This window comes from Argopecten irradians, chromosome 1 (assembly GCF_041381155.1).
Source record: "Argopecten irradians isolate NY chromosome 1, Ai_NY, whole genome shotgun sequence".
In the NCBI taxonomy this organism is placed as follows: domain Eukaryota; kingdom Metazoa; phylum Mollusca; class Bivalvia; order Pectinida; family Pectinidae; genus Argopecten; species Argopecten irradians.
In genome coordinates, this window is record NC_091134.1 from 75,118,852 (window position 1) to 75,140,874 (window position 22,023).

Sequence of the window (22,023 nt, forward strand, 5' to 3'; positions counted from 1 at the left end):
GATTGCAGAATGTAAACAAACAAATATAACTGGCTGCTGGGCCAACATCGAAAGAAGGTAGGATGTTTGCACAGAGTCACGAGGTTATTTATTTTTTGTTTATTGTTACAATACCATCGATCTCCTCAAACTCTAGCTGGTGAACACAGTACCGATGGAGGATGGAGGATGGAGTTACGTAATCCCTATTGAGATTCCTCCTCTAGACTCTTTTATATTCGGACGTCTGATAGATGTCTCTCGTCGGAATCCCTACTCGAGCCTTCTAAACTTTATTCTGGAAAATAAAGTCAGATTGACCTACCTCTTGTAAGGGTCTATTACAGAAATAATCCAACTGCAGTGGTTCCCATACTAGCACACATCGCTAGTGGAGATATTTTTCTCTCCATACGCACATATATTATTTAGTGACACATATTAAAAACAAAGAACCATCCCATATTGTAAACAATGTTATGTTCCATCGCTGCTTTGAGCAGCCATTTTGAAAATCCCTCTCTGTCATGTGACCGCTATAGTCTGTTTCAATAAAATTCATTACCTGTATAACCTTATTCCATTCAGTGTAATAGGCGTTATCTGGAACGCACTATAGTGGTCATGTGACAGCGAGGGACTTTCAAAATGGCTGCTCAAAGTAGCGATAGAACAAGACATCGTTTGCAAAATGAGATGGTTCTTTGTTTTCAATACATGTCACTTCATATTAAATGTGCGTTTTGAGAGAAAAATATCTCCACTATCGATGTGTGCCAGTGTGGGAACCACTCCAGTTGGATTATTTCTGTAATAGACCCTTACAAGAGGTAGGTCAACCTGACTTGATTTTCCAGAATAAAGTTTAGAAGGCTCGAGTAGGGATTCCGACGAGAGACATCTATCAGACGTCCGAATATAAAAGAGTCTAGAGGAGGAATCTCAATAGGGATTAGGAGTTACGATAAGTTCATTTCTCTTACTTGTTTACTTCGTTCTGAAAGCATTTGGATGCAATTAAAACACCCAGTTTATGAAATAAGTTAGACATCATTTTTTGTTTACATAGCTGTGCTTTCTTTTTGAATGGGCTTGGCAATTATTTCATTGCCGTTCAGTTGTAAATTTCAACATCATTTCCAATTTCAAATCACAAGAAAATTTACACGGCAGGGGGGTTTAAATGTTATAAATCAATTCAACATCCAACAAATTGTATCTGGACACAAGTTTTATTAAAAAACTATGGAACTTTCCATATCATTTTCACTTCATTATCGCCCACAATTTCGTTTTGTGGTACATAATTTATTTTATGTTTTTTTTTTTTTTAAACTTTACTTTATTCATCGTGATTAATTAGATTGGGAAATAATATTTGTTTTCTTGAAAACATGGGTAATGAAATAACATTATTAACTTAAATATGTGAGTGTGATTTGGATGCTCATATTCAATTATATCGTTGTTTTCACGACATTTTTTTGACAAGAAGGTATGATGTTTCATTTGCTGTCCATCAGTCAATTAAGTCCTGCAATTAAATCTAAATGTGTATACACATTCATACATGTGTTTCCATACAATCAGGTCATGTATATATAACCTCATATTTTTCCTTTCAGGCAAATTGCAGATCAGTGTGTGATAATGATCGAGGGCAGACTGGTTAAAGACATAACATTAATATGCCTAATTTAAACAGGTAAATATTAATAAAAGGATGGTGGTAACATGTGAATATTTAAATATTTTAAGATGACTGATATACACAATGTATGAACATTATAAAAAGAGTTATTTTACCATCTAAACATAACCTTTGCATTCCTTTTTTGTTAAGTAATATTTCATTGAGACTTACAATTTAAGTGAATTAACACTCTGAGAAAAATGTCATTTATCAGAATGGCAGTAGGGTCACTGGGGTGTTGATCAGGGGTCAGGGAGTGGTCACACCTCTTTTGTTTACATAATTATCAAGCGACTGCCTGGTATTTTGGTAGTTTAGTAAAACTGTACTGGGGGACAAAAACAGGGCTGGGTTATAGATCGAGGCATGGCGTCAGGTAAAAAGGGCACGGCGCTGCGCCATGCGTACATAAAAACACTAAAATAATTTAGTTCTGTAAATTTATTTTTGATTAATTAATCTAGCCATGTGTGAACTTTTTATGAGTATACTATTGTACCATATGCATTCACACTGTATCCATATTGCACATCCTATATTTTTTTCTTTCTTTTCAGAATACAGTAATTATGAAGAAGAAACAGTCAACAAAAACAAATGAATAGCTGATGACTGAAAATGAATGCACCTCATCAAAGAGACTGAAAATCCACAGCTGTCATCAAGCCACTTTTGCAGGTAAATATTTCAATCTATCCTGGTTTCAGATTGCTATTACTAGCAATTATGTTTCATTATATTTTATAATTCAAATATATCTTTTTTCCCGTCTACCGTTCGTTTATGGAACCAGTTACCTATAAACACAAGACATAGCGAGTCATTCTCTAATTTTAAACATGCTATCCAGAACAAAGACGTACCTGTAATACCCAACTTTTTTTATTTTGGAGACCGTAAATTAAACATTATACATACAAACTTAAGAAATCGTTCAAGTTCATTACGTAGCCATTTATGCAGAGCCAATATTGTAACAGATAAAAAATGTCATTGCGGTTTCCCAGTTGAAGATCCACAGCATTTCTTTTTTAATTGTAATTCATATAGTGACCAAAGAATCATTCTATTTCGACAGCTAAACTCATTTATTCCACTCTCTGTCAATTTATTACTTTTTGGAAATATGAACTTAAGTACACAAGAAAACGAATTAATCTTTATGCACACTCAGCAATATATCAAAGATACTCATAGATTTTAACTTCGTCCTTCTATTAATATCAAATATTCCCATATCTGCCTTACTCCCAACATCTTACTGGTTTTGTATTTACACTTAAATTATATTCGTATAACCCTCCGATACTGACGACAAAAGAGAAACGAATATTCAAAGAAAGCCTAGAGTGACCAGGAGAAAGACAAACCGAAGACAGGATGATTTGAACATTGAGAAGTCGAAAGTTAAGAAAAGTGGTTTAGAACTTCTGTCGTCTTTATCGGAGGGGTAGATTTTAGATTTTAAAATAATAGTATATTACGAGTTGAAACTTGAGGAGCATACTGGTTATACAATAGCTCTCTCCCTCCCCCACCTCTCTCTTTCTCGTTCTTCCCTCACTCTCTCCCTCTCTCTCTATCTCAAATACAACTTTATATATTATGTATATATTCTCTTGTAAATGCCATCTTGTCTGTAATTTGAATGTTTTATTATTTTTGGGAACGGGCTTTATATAAGTTGTATAACTTGTGCCCAATCCCATTGCACATTTTGCAATAAAATATGTTTAAATCAATTATGTAAAAATATGGATGCCATTTTAGACACTAAAACTCAGTAATCCTGTGTGGAGTGTATCTGGCTTCATTGTACGTTCATATAGGCGGGTGCTTCGAAAAATAAATGGAGGAATTTACGTTGTTACATACATACACATGGCATGGTATAAAATTAAAGCAAAGATTTATTTGAGCCAAACAAAAAAATAAAACATTTTAATATATCCATCAAACATTATTGTTCCAGCACAAGTCTTTGTCTTTTTTCAGGCTTTCACTGCCAGGAAAATGGAATGAAAAACAGCATGTAATGGACTTGCACTGGACAGTGATCAAGGGGAAAAGATTTGGACAGGATTTCATTGCATTGACATATTGAAATTTATATTGTAGACAACATTGTGACAAAACCTGATGCCAATGTTCAACAATTTACACATGTTTTATCTCTGAATACAATGCTGTGTTGTAAATATTGTGTGGCCCTTAATTTATTTGTTTCTTCTGTGCATTACCATGTCCAGGTACTATCTTTAAACTTGATGTGTGGGTCCATCTTGGTTGGATTGTGTGTCACATAAAAAACACTGCACTAACTAAGACAAGTCTATTTGAACAAAAAACAACAACCTTGAATTGCATCTTCATTTAAGAAAAACATTGCTAAACTTTTTCTGTGTTATAAGAGATACTAATAGGTCCATCTAGGTGAGCTGAGGCACCTATAACCATCAATAAATAAGATTTCTATCATAGTATTTGAAATTAGTGAAAGAGTACACCTGGGTTTTCATATTGTATTCTTAATTATTTTGGTACTTTTCCACCAACATCAGTAGTAAATTTTTCATACAGTTTATAATTTGTTTTGAGCTTGTTAAAAAGTACTAAAAAAGTACTGTACTTTTTTTGTACTGTTTTAGTACTTTTTGGTCTACATAGAAAAGTACTAAAAAAAGTACTGTACTTTTTTTGTACTTTTTCTAGACAAAAGAAAAGGTCAAAAAAAGTACACTGTGTGCTTTTTTGTACTTTTTTTCCGCCACAAAGTACTTTTTTTGTACTTTTTGTACTGTTTTAGTACTTTTTGGCCTACCTATAAAAGTACTATAAAAGTACTATACTTTTTTCCCCCCACAGAGTACTTTTTTTGTACTTTTTCTGTATGGTGTAAAACAATAGAGTGTACTAAAAGCATGCTTTTATGAGCCTGTTTTAGTACTTTTTGTACTTTTTTTTGACTCATTTTGGAACCGGGAGGTAAGTTCGGTTCCAAATTGAGTAAAAAAAAGCATGCTTTTTTTTACCTTTTTTTAGTGTATTTTTTTTGTACTTTATTTCGGTATGGGTATCCTACATAACCTGTGTACTTATCCTATCTCTGTATCTATCCTACATAATCTGTGTACTCACCCTATCTCTGTATCTATCCTACATAATCTGTGTACTCACTTTATCTCTGTATCTATCCTACATAAGCTTTGTACTTTCCCTATCTCTGTATCTATCCTACATAAGCTTTGTGCTTACCCTATCTCTGTATCTATCGTACATAACCTGTGTACTTATCCTATCTCTGTATCTATCCTACATAATCTGTGTACTCACTCTGTCTCTGTATCTATCCTACATAACATGTGTACTTATCCTATCTCTGTATCTATCCTACATAATCTGTGTACTCACTCTGTCTCTGTATCTATCCTACATAACATGTGTACTTATACTATCTCTGTATCTATCCTACATAATCTGTGTACTCACCCTATCTCTGTATCTATCCTACATAATCTGTGTACTCACTCTATCTCTGTATCTATCCTACATAAGCTTTGTGCTTACCCTCTCTCTGTATCTATCGTACATAATCTGTGTACTCACCCTATCTCTGTATCTGTCCTACATAAGCTTTGTACTCACCCTATCTCTGTATCTATCGTACATAACCTGTGTACTTATCCTATCTGTGTATCTATCATACATAACATGTGTACTCACCCTATCTCTGTATCTATCGTACATAACCTGTGTACTTATCCTATCTCTGTATCTATCCTACATAATCTGTGTACTCACTCTATCTCTGTATCTATCCTACATAACCTTTGTACTCACTCTATCTCTGTATCTATCCTACATAAGCTTTGTACTCACCCTATCTCTGTATCTATCGTACATAACCTGTGTACTTATCCTATCTCTGTATCTATCCTACATAATCTGTGTACTCACTCTATCTCTGTATCTATCCTACATAACCTTTGTACTCACTCTATCTCTGTATCTATCCTACATAACCTGTGTACTTATCCTATCTCTGTATCTATCCTACATAACCTGTGTACTTATCCTATCTCTGTATCTATCCTACATAACCTGTGTACTTATTCTATCTCTGTATCTATCGTACATAACCTGTGTACTTATCCTATCTCTGTATCTATCCTACATAACCTGTGTACTTATCCTATCTCTGTATCTAATAAGCTTTGTACTTACCCTATCCAAGAAGCACTGCAGAAACCACTTGATAGTATATAATGTTGTATAGATGTCATTTTTATCCTAAAACCATAAAAAAGCTCAATTTACAAAACATTTCAGAAAAAAGAGGCCCAAGGGCCTTAATGTTCATCTGATAACCTTGGCAATATTTAAAGGGCCACTACCTTTCCGAAACGGCTTTTAATTTTTAAAATAGGAATGTAAAACGAGATCAATAATTTTGTAGAGTCGCAGAAGTTATTAACTATACGTTTACTAGCACACTTATCATCACCTTCAGAACTGTTTAATTAGAATAAATAAAATGTTAATTTTCATAGCGCGGGTCGTTTTATGTTTCCCGCCGTCGTCCTCAATGCCGCGCGGTAGTTGACTATCACTGCGCCAGACGGCAAAACAGCGAAATGAATCTCCACTGTTATCGGACATTAGACAGGAAATCTTGTATATGTTTGGTGTTGTAACCTCATCTTAAGCCATCGATATATATTTTCTTTTGTTATTAATGTTTTTAAGAAACCTTTAAATTTTGCTCCGGAAAGGTAGTGGGCCTTTAAATAGGAAATTAATTAGATATTGTGTCTAGGTGACCATCTTGGATGTCAGAATCATTTCAAGTTTCAGCCAAATTGCAGTGGTAAAACATGAAAAAAAGTTCCAAATGTGTTTTTAAGATGGCGGCTGTAGTGGCTATCTTGAATTTCAGATTGACCCGAAAAATAACAACACTTTGTCGGGACCATATCAGAAACATTCCAGGCAAGTTTCAGCCAAATCGCAAAGGTAGAACTTGAGGAGAAGTTCAAAATATGTTTTCAATATGGCAGCTATGTTGGATTTCAGATCAACCCGGAAAATAACACTACTTTGTAGGGACATGTCAGGATCCTTTCAATTAAGTTTTAGACAAATCACATAGGTAGAACTTGAGAAGAAGTTCAAAATCTGTTTTCAAGATGGCAGCTGTGGGGCCATCTTGGATCGACCCGAAAATTAACAACACATTGTTAGGATCGTGTCAGGATCATTTCAGGCATTTTTCAGTCAAATCCTAGTGGTAGAACTTGAGAAGATTAATCAAAGTACTGCAAATGACAATGCAGCAGAAACAAAAAGTAGAATGAAATCAAATAAATTTCGAAATTGAAATAAATAAACCATTATAAAGACTTTGATATCAATTATTTCAAGAATATTCAACTGATCAAAGAATATATATATATGTTTTGTTTGACATTTTTCTTAATTAAAATTCCTACATAAAATGAAAGATTTTAGAATAAAGAAAACAAAAGTCTTATATTTACTAAAAATGAGCTTTGGCCTATGCCCTTGACCTTGTGTTGCATATACACTTATTCAGGTAAAACCATGTACACATGAGGGCAGCCTTATGTTATATGGCCTTCACCTCAGATCTGATTTTCATGTACACAGATCTAGAAAGATCCTCTGATTTCTTTACTTTATAACTCTCAGGTCTATAAGTGTCGCGGTGTTTGAATTCACGGTGTATATAATATTGTTTTATATTAGGTGTTAAAACTACATGCGCTGTGTATTGTCTGAATTTACATGTCCATATGTCATGTAATGTCCTGTACATGTAAATCTGTGTGTATGTTAGTTGTTTTGATGACGTATGAGATGCGAGTGAAAGGATTGGTTGAGTGTGTCACATTGACCCTGCATGACCCTGTCCTTGCACATGCTCGCCCACCCTAGTGGAAGCGTGTCCACACATTACATGGAAAATAGGCACCGGACAGATTGTACCACCTATAGCTGGAAGCCTGTGTGCTTTATCGCCACAATGCTGAAAGGTATGTTTATTTAATATATAACTAGAAATAAAGTAATTAACTTATTCTTCATTATGCAATATAATTAATATACTTTATAGTTTTCTGTTATAACTTCTTTAAATAACTTGTCCATAAACCTTTATAATATGTATTTGTATAATAAAGGACCACACGTGCCGTGGTCGGTGAGGTTAGGGCGATGCATAGAGTCAAATGACTGTAAATTATATGTTATTTCTAAAGGTAATAACCATGAAACTAAAATAAAATTTACTATCGATTTATAATAAATAAATACCTGTATATTATATTTATTACTTTACAGTATAAATATATCATATTATAGCCGGTAGATTTACGTGTCCCTATGTATTGTCAGGTATTGTTCTTTTTATTTCAGGGTTATCTGTCTCCGTTTGTGTGTAATAAATATTGTCAACTGTTAATAGCTGTTGGAGTCTATTTATGTACTCGGGAACATACCCATATTATAATCACTCTCATGACATAAGCCTTAGATAGTGCAGTAAAACCCCGTTACATCGCCACCTTCTGTTTCCCTAGATTTTGGCGATATATCGAGTTTGCAGTATATCCGAATTGTCGTTGAAATCTTTATTTAATCTAAACATAGGTTATCCTGCGGTGTCTTGCTGAAACAGGCTCTAGTCAGTCTGTGTACTGTACGGTCATTTAGTATTTTGTAATATGAATAGTTCCAAAATTAAACTGATATCAAAGTAAATTTCACATATATTGTGCCGTAATTGCCTGCTAGCTGGGATTTTCTCGGTTACATGATATTTTTACGAAGAATAAAAGTTCTGAACAAGCGCAGTGCGGTCGTGACCTCGCTTCCGTGCAAATGTCTGCAAATATGAAAACATGTTATTGTACTCCGGTAATAAACGGCGCTCAGACGATGATTTGATCTCATTAGTATAACAGATTCTTCTGCACGTACGTAATATTTATATCGCACTAGAAATTGCTAGTCGCATTTTATGGTCCAATATAAATGAACGGTGATAGCAAAAAACAGACTTGTGGATTCATTTTTGTCAATAAAGAACTAACGTTAATAGTCAGAAAAACACATGTACAGAAGTGAGTTTTATTCACCACAACTTGCGACCCCTACCTGTAAAACAATAACAAAGGTCTACCCATATGGTTAATTGATTTCACTGTATACACACGGTCGTACGGCCATAATGCGTGTAGTTGATAACCTGTCAGTCGGCAGTCCAGCACCTTACGAAAACATGCATATTTGTCCCTATTAACAGAATTTGGCAATATTAACGAGGTCATTATAGTGTTATTTTAATCATTTGTGCCGTGAATGTGATGGTGGATGGCGGTAGACGGGTTTGGCGGTATAACAGGTGTATTTGTATGGAGGGAAATCCGTTCTGAATAAATTCATGGCGATTAGCGGGTTTGGCGGTAAAACGGGTGGCGATATAACAGGATTTTACTGTACGTCCAATTTGAATTATCATTAACAGAGATTATGTAAGTTAGACAGATGAGTAACAAGAGCAGTGTGCATAGATTGTGTGTATATACACAGACAACAGTCAGGGAGTACTGGTATAACAGTCTGTGTATTCTACCAATCAGAAGGTAATAGAAAGGCCACATTCTGATTGGTCCGAAGGAATATTATTCAATGAATAGGAAATTTATGAATGGAAGTTTAAAATGGTACAAGTCACCGCTAGATGCCATTAAAGGGCAAGTCCTAAACATATAGTATACCAGATAACTATAATACAAGCACTACACATATTAACAAGAGACCCATGGGCCTTAACGATCATCTGACTATTATTTATAATACAACACTATAGTAGTAGCCAACACTTAAGGCAATACAAAAGAACTCTTTTAATAGAAGAAGTTCAGCTGCTGCTATGTTTGGTGAATTAGACCTAGAATGAACGTTATTCATTTTAATAAATATATGGTGTCCCTTGATCCCCACTATGCTACAAGTCTAATATCAGGTCTCTAAGACTTTCAGTTATTTACAAGAAATTGTTTAGAGATTTTAGCCTATTTGATCCCTGTGGCCTTGAATGAAGATCAAGGTCATTTATTTCAACACACTTGGTAGCCTTCATTCCAGCATGTCACAGGCCCAATATCAGGTCTCTAGGCCTCTTAGTTATTCACAAAAGATCTTTTTTAAAGATTTTAGCCTATTTGATCCCTGTGGCCTTGAATGAAGATCAAGGTCATTCATTTCAACAAATTTGGAAGCCCTTCATCCCAGCATGTCACATGCCCAATATCAGGTCTCTAGTCCTCTTATTTATCAACAATACCGTTTAAAATTTGTATCCTATATACCCCCTGTGACCTTGAATGAAGGTCAAGGTCATCTATTTGAAACAAGAGGCCCAGAGGGCCTGTATCGCTCACCTGTTTTTTTTTTGTTTTTTTTTGTAATTATCACAAAGACTCTTACAATTAGAACAAGAGGCCCAGAGGGCCTGTATCGCTCACCTGGTTTTTTGTTTTTGTTTTTTGTAATTATCACAAAGACTCTTACAATTAGAAAAATTAGTCAAATTGACTCCAAAAGTCCTATCATTTGTACAATTTAAGGATGCTACCATTGCATTATGAGCATTATGCCATGTTTAGTTGCAGAGAAAAAGTTGTTTATATAGAAATAGCCAAATTGACCCCTTTTGACCCATCCCAAAGGCCCCCGGGGGATCAGCCCCATGATTCGCACATTTTTGAATCCCCACCTTATAAGGATGCTACCATTGCATTATGAGCGTAATTCCATATTTAGTTACAGAGAAGAAGTGGTTTATACGGAAATAGTCATATTGACCACTTTTGACCCCATCCCTCAGGCCCCCGGAGTCAGCCCTATCATTTGCACAATTTTGAATCATCACCCTATAAGGATGCTACCATAGCATTATGGGCGCTATTTATATATATATCCCATGCTTAGTTGCAGAGAAGAAGTCATTTATATGGAAATAGCCAAATTGACCCCTTTTGACCTCGCCCCTCAGGCCCCTAGTGGGTCAGCCCCATCATTTGTAGAATTTTGAATCCCCACCCTATAACGATGCTACCATTACATTATGAGTGCTATCCCATGCTTAGTTTCAGAGAAGAAGTCGTTTATATGGAAAAGCCAAATTGACCCCTTTTGACCCCGCCCCTCAGGCCCCCGGGAGGTCAGCCACATCATTTGTACAATTTTGAATCCCCACCCTATAAAGATGCTACAATTGCATTATGGATGCTATTCCCTGCTTAGTTTCAGAGAAGAAGTCGTTTATATGGAAATAGCCAAATTGACTACTTTTGACCCTGCCCCTCAGGCCCCTAGGGTGTCAGCCCCATCATTTGCACAAATGATTCCCCACCCTATAAGGATGCTACCACATGCTTAGTTTCAGAGAAGAAGTCGTTTACATGGAAATAGCCAAATTGACCCCTTTTGACCCCGCCCCTCAGGCCCCAGGGGTCAGCCTTATCATTTGTAGAATTTTGAATCCCCACCCTATAAGGATGCTACCATTGCATTTTGGGTTCTCTCTTATGCTTAGTTTCAGAGAAGAAGTCGTTTAAATGGAAATAGCCAAATTGACCCCTTTTGGCCCCGCCCCTCAGGCCCCTAGTGGGTCAGCCCCATCATTTGTACAAGTTTGAATCCCCACCCTATAAAGATGCTACCATTGCATTATGAGTGCTATCCCATGCTTAGTTTCAGAGAAGAAGTCATTCATATGGAAAAGCCAAATTGACCCCTTTTGACCCCGCCCCTCAGGCCTCCAGGGGGTCAGCCACATCATTTGTACAATTTTGAATCCCCAACCTATAAAGATGCTACAATTGCATTATGGATGCTATTCCATGCTTAGTTTCAGAGAAGAAGTCGTTTATATGGAGATAGCCAAATTGCCTACTTTTGACCCCGCCCCTCAGGCCCCTAGGGGGTCAGCCCCATCATTTGTACAATTTTGAATCCCCACCCTATAAGGATGCTACCATTGCATTTTGGGTTCTCTCCCATGCTTAGTTTCAGAGAAGAAGTCGTTTAAATGGAAATAGCCAAATTGACCCCTTTTGGCCCCGCCCCTCAGGCCCCTGAGGGGTCAGCCCCATCATTTGTACAATTTTCAGTTAGTAGCCCATAAGGATGCTACCAGTGAAATTTTGTTGAAATCCGACCAGTTGTTATGGAGAAGAAGTCGATTGTTGACAGACGGACGGACGGACGACGGACGACGGACACCGGACGCCACGGTATGGCATAAGCTCACCTTGGTCCTTCGGACCAGGTGAGCTAAAAACTTGGTAGCCCGTTATCCCAGAAAGTTACAGTCCCAATATCAGGTCTTTAGGCCTCTATTCACAAGAAGTTGTTTAAAGATTTAAGCCTATTTGATCCCTGTGAACTTGAATGGAGATCAAGATCATTCATTCGAACAAGCTTGACAGCTCTTCATCCCTTGTTTGTTTGTTTGTTTGATTAATTAACATCCTATTAACAGCTATGGTCATGTAAGGACGGCCTCCCATGACGTATGCGGTGTGTTGCGTGTATGTTGTGCGAGGTGCGTGTTCTGGGAGACAGCAGTATATTCATGTGGTAGCTTCTTGTATAGTGGAACTTTTGCCCTTTTTATAGTGCTATATTACTGAAGCATGCCACCGAAGACACTAAGCAACACATCCCACCCGGTCACATTATACTGACAACGGGCGAACCAGTCGTCCCACTCCCTGTATGCTGAGCGCTAAGCAGGAGCAGAAACTACCATTTTTATAGACTTTGGTGTGTCAAGGCCAGGGGACAGAACCCAGAGCCTTCCTCACAGGGGCGAACGCTCAACTCAAGGCCAAAAGTGAGGTGGGGCCAAGTGAGGCATTAGGAAAGATTACTGTCAGTTCGGAAGAAGAGAAAAGATAAGATCCTAAATTTAGTCGCCTTTTACGATCATTCAATTGGGGCAGCAGGTAAAATTCTAACGCCCTACCTGCAGGGCCACCCTTTATCCCAGCATGTGACACAATCAATATCAGGTAACTAGGTCTCTTAATTATACACAAAGAGTCGTTTAAAGATTTCAAACTGTTTGACCCCTGTGACCTTGAATGAAGGTCACCGTCATTCATTTGAACAACTGGGTAGCCCTTCATCCCAGTATGCTACAGGTCAAATATCTGTACTTTGGGCCTTTCGGTTCTTGAGAAGTCATTTAAATTTTTTAGCCTTTTTAACCCCTGTGACCTTCAATGAAGGTCATTTGAACAAACTTGGTAGCCCTTCATCCCAGCATGCTACAGGCCAAATATCAGTACATTGGGGCTGTATAATTAAGAATGAGATGAGGATAAATATCTAAATGTCAATAAAACATTTTTACAAAATCTTGATATTAATACATTTCAATACGAGTGACGTACCTTTTGAAGTTATTTTTGATAATGTAGATCACATTTATAATTTTATATTTGCATATTCTTATTCATCATGTAAGTCATTTTGTCCAAATAAGGATATGGAAAGCATCCAAAGTCAGACAAACATCAGAACCAGAAATATTCCGAAACACTGGCATATAACCATAGCTATCTTAATACAAACCAATCAAAAGTCATGTTTAATTATATGTGTAGCTATCTTAATACAAACCAATCAAAGAGTCATGTTTAATTATATGTGTAGCTATCTTAATACAAACCAATCAAAGAGTCATGTTTAATTATATGTGTAGCTATCTTAATACAAACCAATCAAAGAGTCATGTTTAATTATATGTCAAGTTGTACAAATTGATGTTAAAGCTGGTAATATCTTATAAACATTCTACCAGAGTTATAACATGCCAGGAATTTCAGATTTACTTTAGTTTAAATTTAGTTTAAATTACTTACAAAAAATCTGCGAAGTTTCGGCATGAATTTTTTAAGAATGTTGTCATGGTGTTCCTGAAATCTCAACAGCTTTGGAAATCCAGGAATGAAAAAACCTGCAATGAAAAATTCATGAATTTGTTTCACTATTGTAAACATAAGTTTCTATAATATCAATAAGAGTAGAGCTCTTCACAGCCCAAAGGGTCACAAGTGGAACACATCACAGAAAGATTCTAAATGTTGTCATTTGGGCCACAAGTGGAACACATCACAGAAAGATTCTAAATGTTGTCATTTGGGCCACAAGTGGAACACATCACAGAAAGATTCTAAATGTTGTCATTTGGGCCACAAGTGGAACACATCACAGAAAGATTCTAAATGTTGTCATTTGGGCCACAAGTGGTACTTGAGCGACTCATCACAGAAAGATTCTAAATGTTGTCATTTGGGCCACAAGTGGAACACATCACAGAAAGATTCTAAATGTTGTCATTTGGGCCACAAGTGGAACACATCACAGAAAGATTCTAAATGTTGTCATTTGGGCCACAAGTGGAACACATCACAGAAAGATTCTAAATGTTGTCATTTGGGCCACAAGTGGAACACATCACAGAAAGATTCTAAATGTTGTCATTTGGGCCACAAGTGGAACACATCACAGAAAGATTCTAATGTTGTCATTTGGGCCACAAGTGAACACATCACAGAAAGATTCTAATGTTGTCATTTGGGCCACAAGTGGAACACATCACAGAAAGAAAGATTCTGGCACAATGAACCAGAAAGTGGAACACATCACAGAAAGATTCTAAATGTTGTCATTTGGGCCACAAGTGGAACACATCACAGAAAGATTCTAAATGTTGTCAATCAGGAATTAATGGTACTTGAGCGACTCAACAATGAAATGAATGTTTACTATGGTGTGTCTCAGCCAGGGACAGAACCCAGAGCCTTTCTCACGAGGTCAACGCTCAAACAAAGGTCAAATGGGAGGTAGTGTCAATAGAAACATTAAGTAGAAGAAACTAAGTTAGGAAGAAAGAAATATGATCCTAAATTTAGTTGCCTTTTACGATTATGCGATAGGGGCAGCGGGTAAATGCTAACACCCTACCTGCAGGACTGCTTATATGCTTACTCTCACCGGAGAAGTGTAGATACACCTCTGTCCAATGGGGTAGAATAAACAAGAGGCCCATGGGCCTTAACGGTCACCTGATATTTGATACAAAATAGTAATGTCATTTACTAGCCAGCTGATGTATTTTGTTCCTACAATATATCACTACAAGCGGTAAGGCTTTCCATGGATGTTGGACTGATGAGAAACTGGATGTAATTTATAAGTTCTAATAATAATTATTTTTGCAAAGGGTAATAACTCCTTCACTTATAACCAAATAATGCCAATTATCTAATCTGCATACATGATTTCAGAAAGTTCAGAAAATATTTACTCGAGTTATCGTGTTCACAAGTTCCAATAAAAATGATTATTTCAAGGGGAAATAACTCCATCAGTTATGATGGAATAAGAACATTTTTCATATTTGTTTCTATTAATGTTAGTCTACCTACAATGTTAAGCTAATTTTGGTGAATATTGTCAAGTTATCATGTTCACAACCAAGATCCAATAACAATCATTAGGGAAAAGGGCAATAACTCCATAAATTACAGTCAAATCGTGCTGATTTTCAAACTCTTGCTTCCAAGATCTTTTCAATGTTAGCCTACATCCAAAGTTTCATTAAAGGGACTAAATCGCTAAAAAATCATGTAATAAAAGATAAAAAGAATTATAGGACTAAAATTAACTGTAAAAGTTGTGTACTTTGTGTTAATAACAATATTTAAAAGTTTGTATAACAATTTTGTTCAAAATGGAGAAAAACTGAAAATAAATAGGACCGACCTAGTCACTATTTCATATTATTATCTTTCGGCGAGTGTAAACAACCCCTATGTGCATGCGCGACGCGTGAACATTCCAAACATCCGATCGAAGGAAATCTCATCTGTCTAATGGACATATCTACTATCGATTGAAAACACAAATTTATCGACTACAGGTTCCTGATTACTGTGTTAATCTAATAAACGTTGAAACGTATGCAAAAGTTTTGTGAAGAGTTTCTAAGTGTAAATAATCCTATACTGTACAGGTTTTTGTAGCCATAAAGAAGGGTTTTCATTATATCATATGGTTTTATACTTGCTTCTACCATTATTTTATTTTCATTTGTCATGATATTATATACTATTCCGCTAAACCTGCCAATATTATTAGGCTTTTAAAAAAATTGCCTAATATATAGCCTTTATAATATGGAAAAAATGGCGAAAAACTAATAATATAGGCATGTTTAGCGGACTAAGTAAGTACGTGTATTTCTTTTATCATTATATCAATATCCTTAGTTATAATGTCTATCCGTCTAATGGGCATTCCCTATATATCTCTAGTTATAGTCTTTATCCGTCTAATGGACTTTCCTTATATAGCCCTAGCTATAATATATATCCGTCTAATGGAAATTCCCTATATATCCTTAGTTATAGTGTCTATCCGTCTAATGGACATTCCCTATATATACCTAGTTATAGTCTCTATCCGTCTAATGGACATTTCCCTATATGTCACTAGTTATATAACTTTTTTACATCTGATTTACTTTAAAAAAATCAGCCTAACTATATATCTAAATTTTATGTTTACTTTTATGTATTCAAAGCAAAAATATACCTTACATATACATTGTAGACCTAAGCACATATATGTTTGCTTAATAATGTACATGTACACCTGTATTCATGTATGATATATACATAACTAACGGGTGAAAATACCTCTCACTTCTTGTCATATTTCCATGAAATACTCTAAAGCTTCATAGAACTATACTGTTTTACTTGGCAATGTAGATACAGGGGCGTAGGAAGCGGGTGTGGGAGGTGGGGGTCGGGGTTGGAGGGGGTCGGGGGGGGGGGGGGGGGGGGGCAATTGCCTCCCCGTTTCCCAGGACGAGGGCAAACATTTCTTGTTGGCCCCCCCCCCACCATTTTTCGCCGACTGAAATGTTCTAAAATTGCACATTTGAAAGAAAAAAGGTTCCTCCTGCACATTTTCGTGAACTAGACTTAAAATGTCAATCAGGGGATTCTACGTACTATTTTAAAAAATGTCTCTTAAAAGATTCATCTGTTTATATGACTTAGCAAAACAATTAATTCATTATTATTTTGTGTTAAACAACAATGTACCGATGGTGTGAAGCCAGTATGTTCAGATCGAGTTGCATAGATGTGACGGCATTCACAATTACCAATTCTTAAAGCAGGTAACTTTAAATAAAAAAAAAAAGTATTATGTTAAGAACGCTTTAAAATCATTAAAATATATCGTAAAACTCATCACAGCCATTCTAAATTTAATATTTTTACCCGGGGGAGACCCTCGGACCTCCTCAAACACCCAAATCTCGCGCCTTCAGGCGCTCCCACATTCATCAAAATGCATCGTAAAATTCTAAATCGTAATGTAACACCAAATTCTCGCGTCTTCGGTGCTCGCAAATTCATCAAAATGCATCGTTAAACTCATCTTAGCCATTCTAAATCGTAATATTTTTTTTTCTCGTAGGAGATTGTCGCCCCCCAATCACCAAAATGTTGCACCTTTGGCGCTAGCATGGCAATTTGCGTATTCATTAGTTTCCGTTTATCGACGCCACTGTCTATAAATGTGTACAAGGATTCTACTCAACGATATATGAAAAAAGTTTATAAAGTATATATGGTTGTGTGTTGAATTAAAGAATCAATCTCCTCCTGTGGGTACGGGGCGAGGAGGGGGGGGGTCCAAATATTGAGGACCTTTGCCTCCCCCCCCCCCCCCCATTACGTTTCTTTCTACGCCACTGAGATACGCTGTAAATGTAACGGCTATTACGCTTAATCAGGCCAATGTAACCGATAAAATTTAAGTTGCCTCTTAGTGGTGTTATTACATCTATATCCATTAGCCGGATGAGATTTTCAGCGACCTCGATTCCGAACTCAAAGTTGCACTCGGTTCTTTCCGTTGTAAACATTCAATGCCGACAGATATAATTTCTTGTTGTGTTTGGCGATATTTTAACGTTGATAAACATTGCCAATAGTTCAAATTAAATGTTGTAATTTTGAAAACTTTCTAATTTCAGGTATAAGAACGTTTGTAGGAAGTCAAAAACCCTAAAAAATCTATGTAAATCTAATGATTTAGTAACTTTAATCTTGTGCATATTTACTCAAGTTATCATGTTCACAAGGTCCAATAATAGTTATTATTGCAAAGAGCAACAACTCTGTCAGTTACAGTCGATTCAAGCCGATTTTCCTCATGTTCACATGGTCCAATAACAATTATTATTGCAAAGAGCAACAACTCTGCAAGTTACAGTCGATTCAAGCCGATTTTCTTCATGTTCATATGGTCCAATAACAATTATTATTGCAAAGAGCAACAACTCTGCAAGTTACAGTTGATTCAAGCCGATTTTCCTCATGTTCACATGGTCCAATAACAATTATTATTGCAAAGAGCAACAACTCTGTAAGTTACAGTCGATTCAAGCCGATTTTCTTCATGTTCACATGGTCCAATAACAATTATTATTGCAAAGAGCAACAACTCTGTAAGTTACAGTTGATTAAAGCTGATTTTCCTCATGTTCACATGGTCCAATAACAATTATTATTGCAAAGAGCAACAACTCTGCAAGTTACAGTCGATTCAAGCCGATTTTCTTCATGTTCACATGGTCCAATAACAATTATTATTGCAAAGAGCAACAACTCAAGCTGATTTTCAAACTTGTCCGATCTTTCGAATGGTATTCTAAATACAAAGTTTCATAAAGCTGAAGGCATATTTACTCAAGTTATTGTGTTCACAAGGTCCAAAATTAATTATCATTTCAAAGGACAATAACTACATATTAAATAACAGTTGTATCACACTGATTTTCGAACTTGTCCAAGATCTAGCCAATGTTAGACTACATACAAAAGTTTTATCTTAAGCTTGCTGCATATTTACTAAGTTATCATGTTCACAAGGTCCAATAACAATTATTAGTGCAAAGGGCAATGTGTGTTCACAAGGTCCTATAATAATGATTAGTGCAAAGGGCAATGTGTGTTCACAAGGTCCTATAATAATTATTAGTGCAAAGGGCAATGTGTGTTCACAAGGTCCTATAATAATTATTAGTGCAAAGGGCAATGTGTGTTCATAAGGTCCTATAATAATGATTAGTGCAAAGGGCAATGTGTGTTCACAAGATCCTACAATAATTATTATGCAAAGGGCAATGTGTGTTCACAAGGTCCTATAATAATGATTAGTGCAAAGGGCAATGTGTGTTCACAAGGTCCTATAATAATGATTAGTGCAAAGGGCAATGTGTGTTCACAAGATCCTATAATAATTATTATGCAAAGGGCAATGTGTGTTCACAAGGTCCTATAATAATAATTATGCAAAGGGCAATATGTGTTCACAAGGTCCTATAATAATGATTAGTGCAAAGGGCAATGTGTGTTCATAAGGTCCTATAATAATTATTATGCAAAGGGCAATGTATGTTCACAAGGTCCTATAATAATGATTAGTGCAAAGGGCAATGTGTGTTCATAAGGTCCTATAATAATTATTAGTGCAAAGGGCAATGTGTGTTCAAAAGGTCCTATAATAATGATTAGTGCAAAGGGCAATGTGTGTTCATAAGGTCCTATAATAATTATGATGCAAAGGGCAATGTGTGTTCACAAGATCCTATAATAATGATTAGTGCAAAGGGCAATGTGTGTTCATAAGGTCCTATAATAATTATTAGTGCAAAGGGCAATGTGTGTTCACAAGATCCTATAATAATTATTATGCAAAGGGCAATGTGTGTTCACAAGGTCCTATAATAATTATTAGTGCAAAGGGCAATGTGTGTTCATAAGGTCCTATAATAATTATTAGTGCAAAGGGCAATGTGTGTTCATAAGGTCCTATAATAATTATTAGTGCAAAGGGCAATGTGTGTTCACAAGGTCCTATAATAATTATTAGTGCAAAGGGCAATGTGTGTTCATAAGGTCCTATAATAATTATTATGCAAAGGGCAATGTGTGTTCACAAGGTCCTATAATAATTATTAGTGCAAAGAACAATGTGTGTTCACAAGATCCTATAATAATGATTAGTGCAAAGGGCAATGTGTGTTCACAAGGTCCTATAATAATGATTAGTGCAAAGGGCAATGTGTGTTCACAAGGTCCTATAATAATAATTATGCAAAGGGCAATGTGTGTTCACAAGGTCCTATAATAATTATTATGCAAAGGGCAATGTGTGTTCACAAGGTACTATAATAATAATTATGCAAAGGGCAATGTGTGTTCACAAGATCCTATAATAATTATTATGCAAAGGGCAATGTGTGTTCACAAGGTCATATAATAATGATTAGTGCAAAGGGCAATATGTGTTCACAAGGTCCTATAATAATGATTATGCAAAGGGCAATGTGTGTTCACAAGGTCCTATAATAATTATTATGCAAAGGGCAATGTGTGTTCACAAGGTCCTATAATAATGATTATGCAAAGGGCAATGTGTGTTCACAAGGTCCTATAATAATGATTATGCAAAGGGCAATGTGTGTTCACAAGGTCCTATAATAATGATTAGTGCAAAGGGCAATGTGTGTTCAAAAGGTCCTATAATAATAATTATGCAAAGGGCAATGTGTGTTCACAAGGTCCTATAATAATAATTATGCAAAGGGCAATATGTGTTCACAAGGTCCTATAATAATAATTATGCAAAGGGCAATATGTGTTCACAAGGTCCTATAATAATGATTAGTGCAAAGGGCAATGTGTGTTCACAAGGTCCTATAATAATGATTAGTGCAAAGGGCAATGTGTGTTCATAAGGTCCTATAATAATTATTAGTGCAAAGGGCAATGTGTGTTCACAAGATCCTATAATAATTATTATGCAAAGGGCAATGTGTGTTCACAAGATCCTATAATAATGATTAGTGCAAAGGGCAATGTGTGTTCATAAGGTCCTATAATAATTATTAGTGCAAAGGGCAATGTATGTTCACAAGGTCCTATAATAATTATTAGTGCAAAGGGCAATGTGTGTTCACAAGGTCCTATAATAATTATTAGTGCAAAGGGCAATGTGTGTTCATAAGGTCCTATAATAATTATTATGCAAAGGGCAATGTGTGTTCACAAGGTCCTATAATAATTATTAGTGCAAAGAACAATGTGTGTTCATAAGGTCCTATAATAATTATTATGCAAAGGGCAATGTGTGTTCACAAGGTCCTATAATAATTATTAGTGCAAAGGGCAATGTGTGTTCACAAGGTCCTATAATAATTATTAGCGCAAAGGGCAATGTGTGTTCACAAGATCCTATAATAATTATTATGCAAAGGGCAATGTGTGTTCACAAGGTCCTATAATAATTATTAGTGCAAAGGGCAATGTGTGTTCACAAGGTCCTATAATAATTATTAGTGCAAAGGGCAATGTGTGTTCATAAGGTCCTATAATAATGATTATGCAAAGGGCAATGTGTGTTCACAAGGTCCAATAATAATGATCATGCCAAGGGCCAATGTGTGTTCACAAGGTCCTATAATAATGATTATGCAAAGGGCAATGTGTGTTCACAAGGTCCTATAATAATAATTATGCAAAGGGCAATGTGTGTTCACAAGGTCCTATAATAATAATTATGCAAAGGGCAATATGTGTTCACAAGGTCCTATAATAATAATTATGCAAAGGGCAATATGTGTTCACAAGGTCCTATAATAATGATTAGTGCAAAGGGCAATGTGTGTTCACAAGGTCCTATAATAATGATTAGTGCAAAGGGCAATGTGTGTTCACAAGGTCCTATAATAATTATTAGTGCAAAGGGCAATGTGTGTTCACAAGGTCCTATAATAATTATTAGTGCAAAGGGCAATGTGTGTTCACAAGGTCCTATAATAATTATTAGTGCAAAGGGCAATGTGTGTTCATAAGGTCCTATAATAATTATTAGTGCAAAGGGCAATGTGTGTTCACAAGGTCCTATAATAATTATTATGCAAAGGGCAATGTGTGTTCACAAGGTCCTATAATAATTATTAGTGCAAAGGGCAATGTGTGTTCACAAGATCCTATAATAATTATTATGCAAAGGGCAATGTGTGTTCAAGTGTGTTCACAAGGTCCTATAATAATTATTAGTGCAAAGGGCAATGTGTGTGTGTGTTCATAAGGTCCTATAATAATGATTATGCAAAGGGCAATGTGTGTTCACAAGGTCCAATAATAATGATCATGCCAAGGGCC

At 36.0% G+C, this 22,023-nt stretch overlaps 1 protein-coding gene across 3 annotated transcripts in view; it reads right to left on the minus strand.

The window, feature by feature from the left end:
• Positions 1 to 22,023, minus strand: part of LOC138308070 (USP6 N-terminal-like protein) — a 120,928-nt gene that overhangs the window by 16,411 nt on the left and 82,494 nt on the right. For all 3 annotated transcript variants that reach the window (XM_069249034.1, XM_069249027.1, XM_069249021.1), the window contains 2 exons: positions 13,630 to 13,724; positions 5,897 to 5,962 (listed from right to left, as the gene is read on the minus strand). In XM_069249034.1, the coding sequence (XP_069105135.1) occupies positions 5,897 to 5,962; positions 13,630 to 13,724 (161 nt within the window). The remainder of the gene's footprint in view (positions 1 to 5,896; positions 5,963 to 13,629; positions 13,725 to 22,023) is intronic.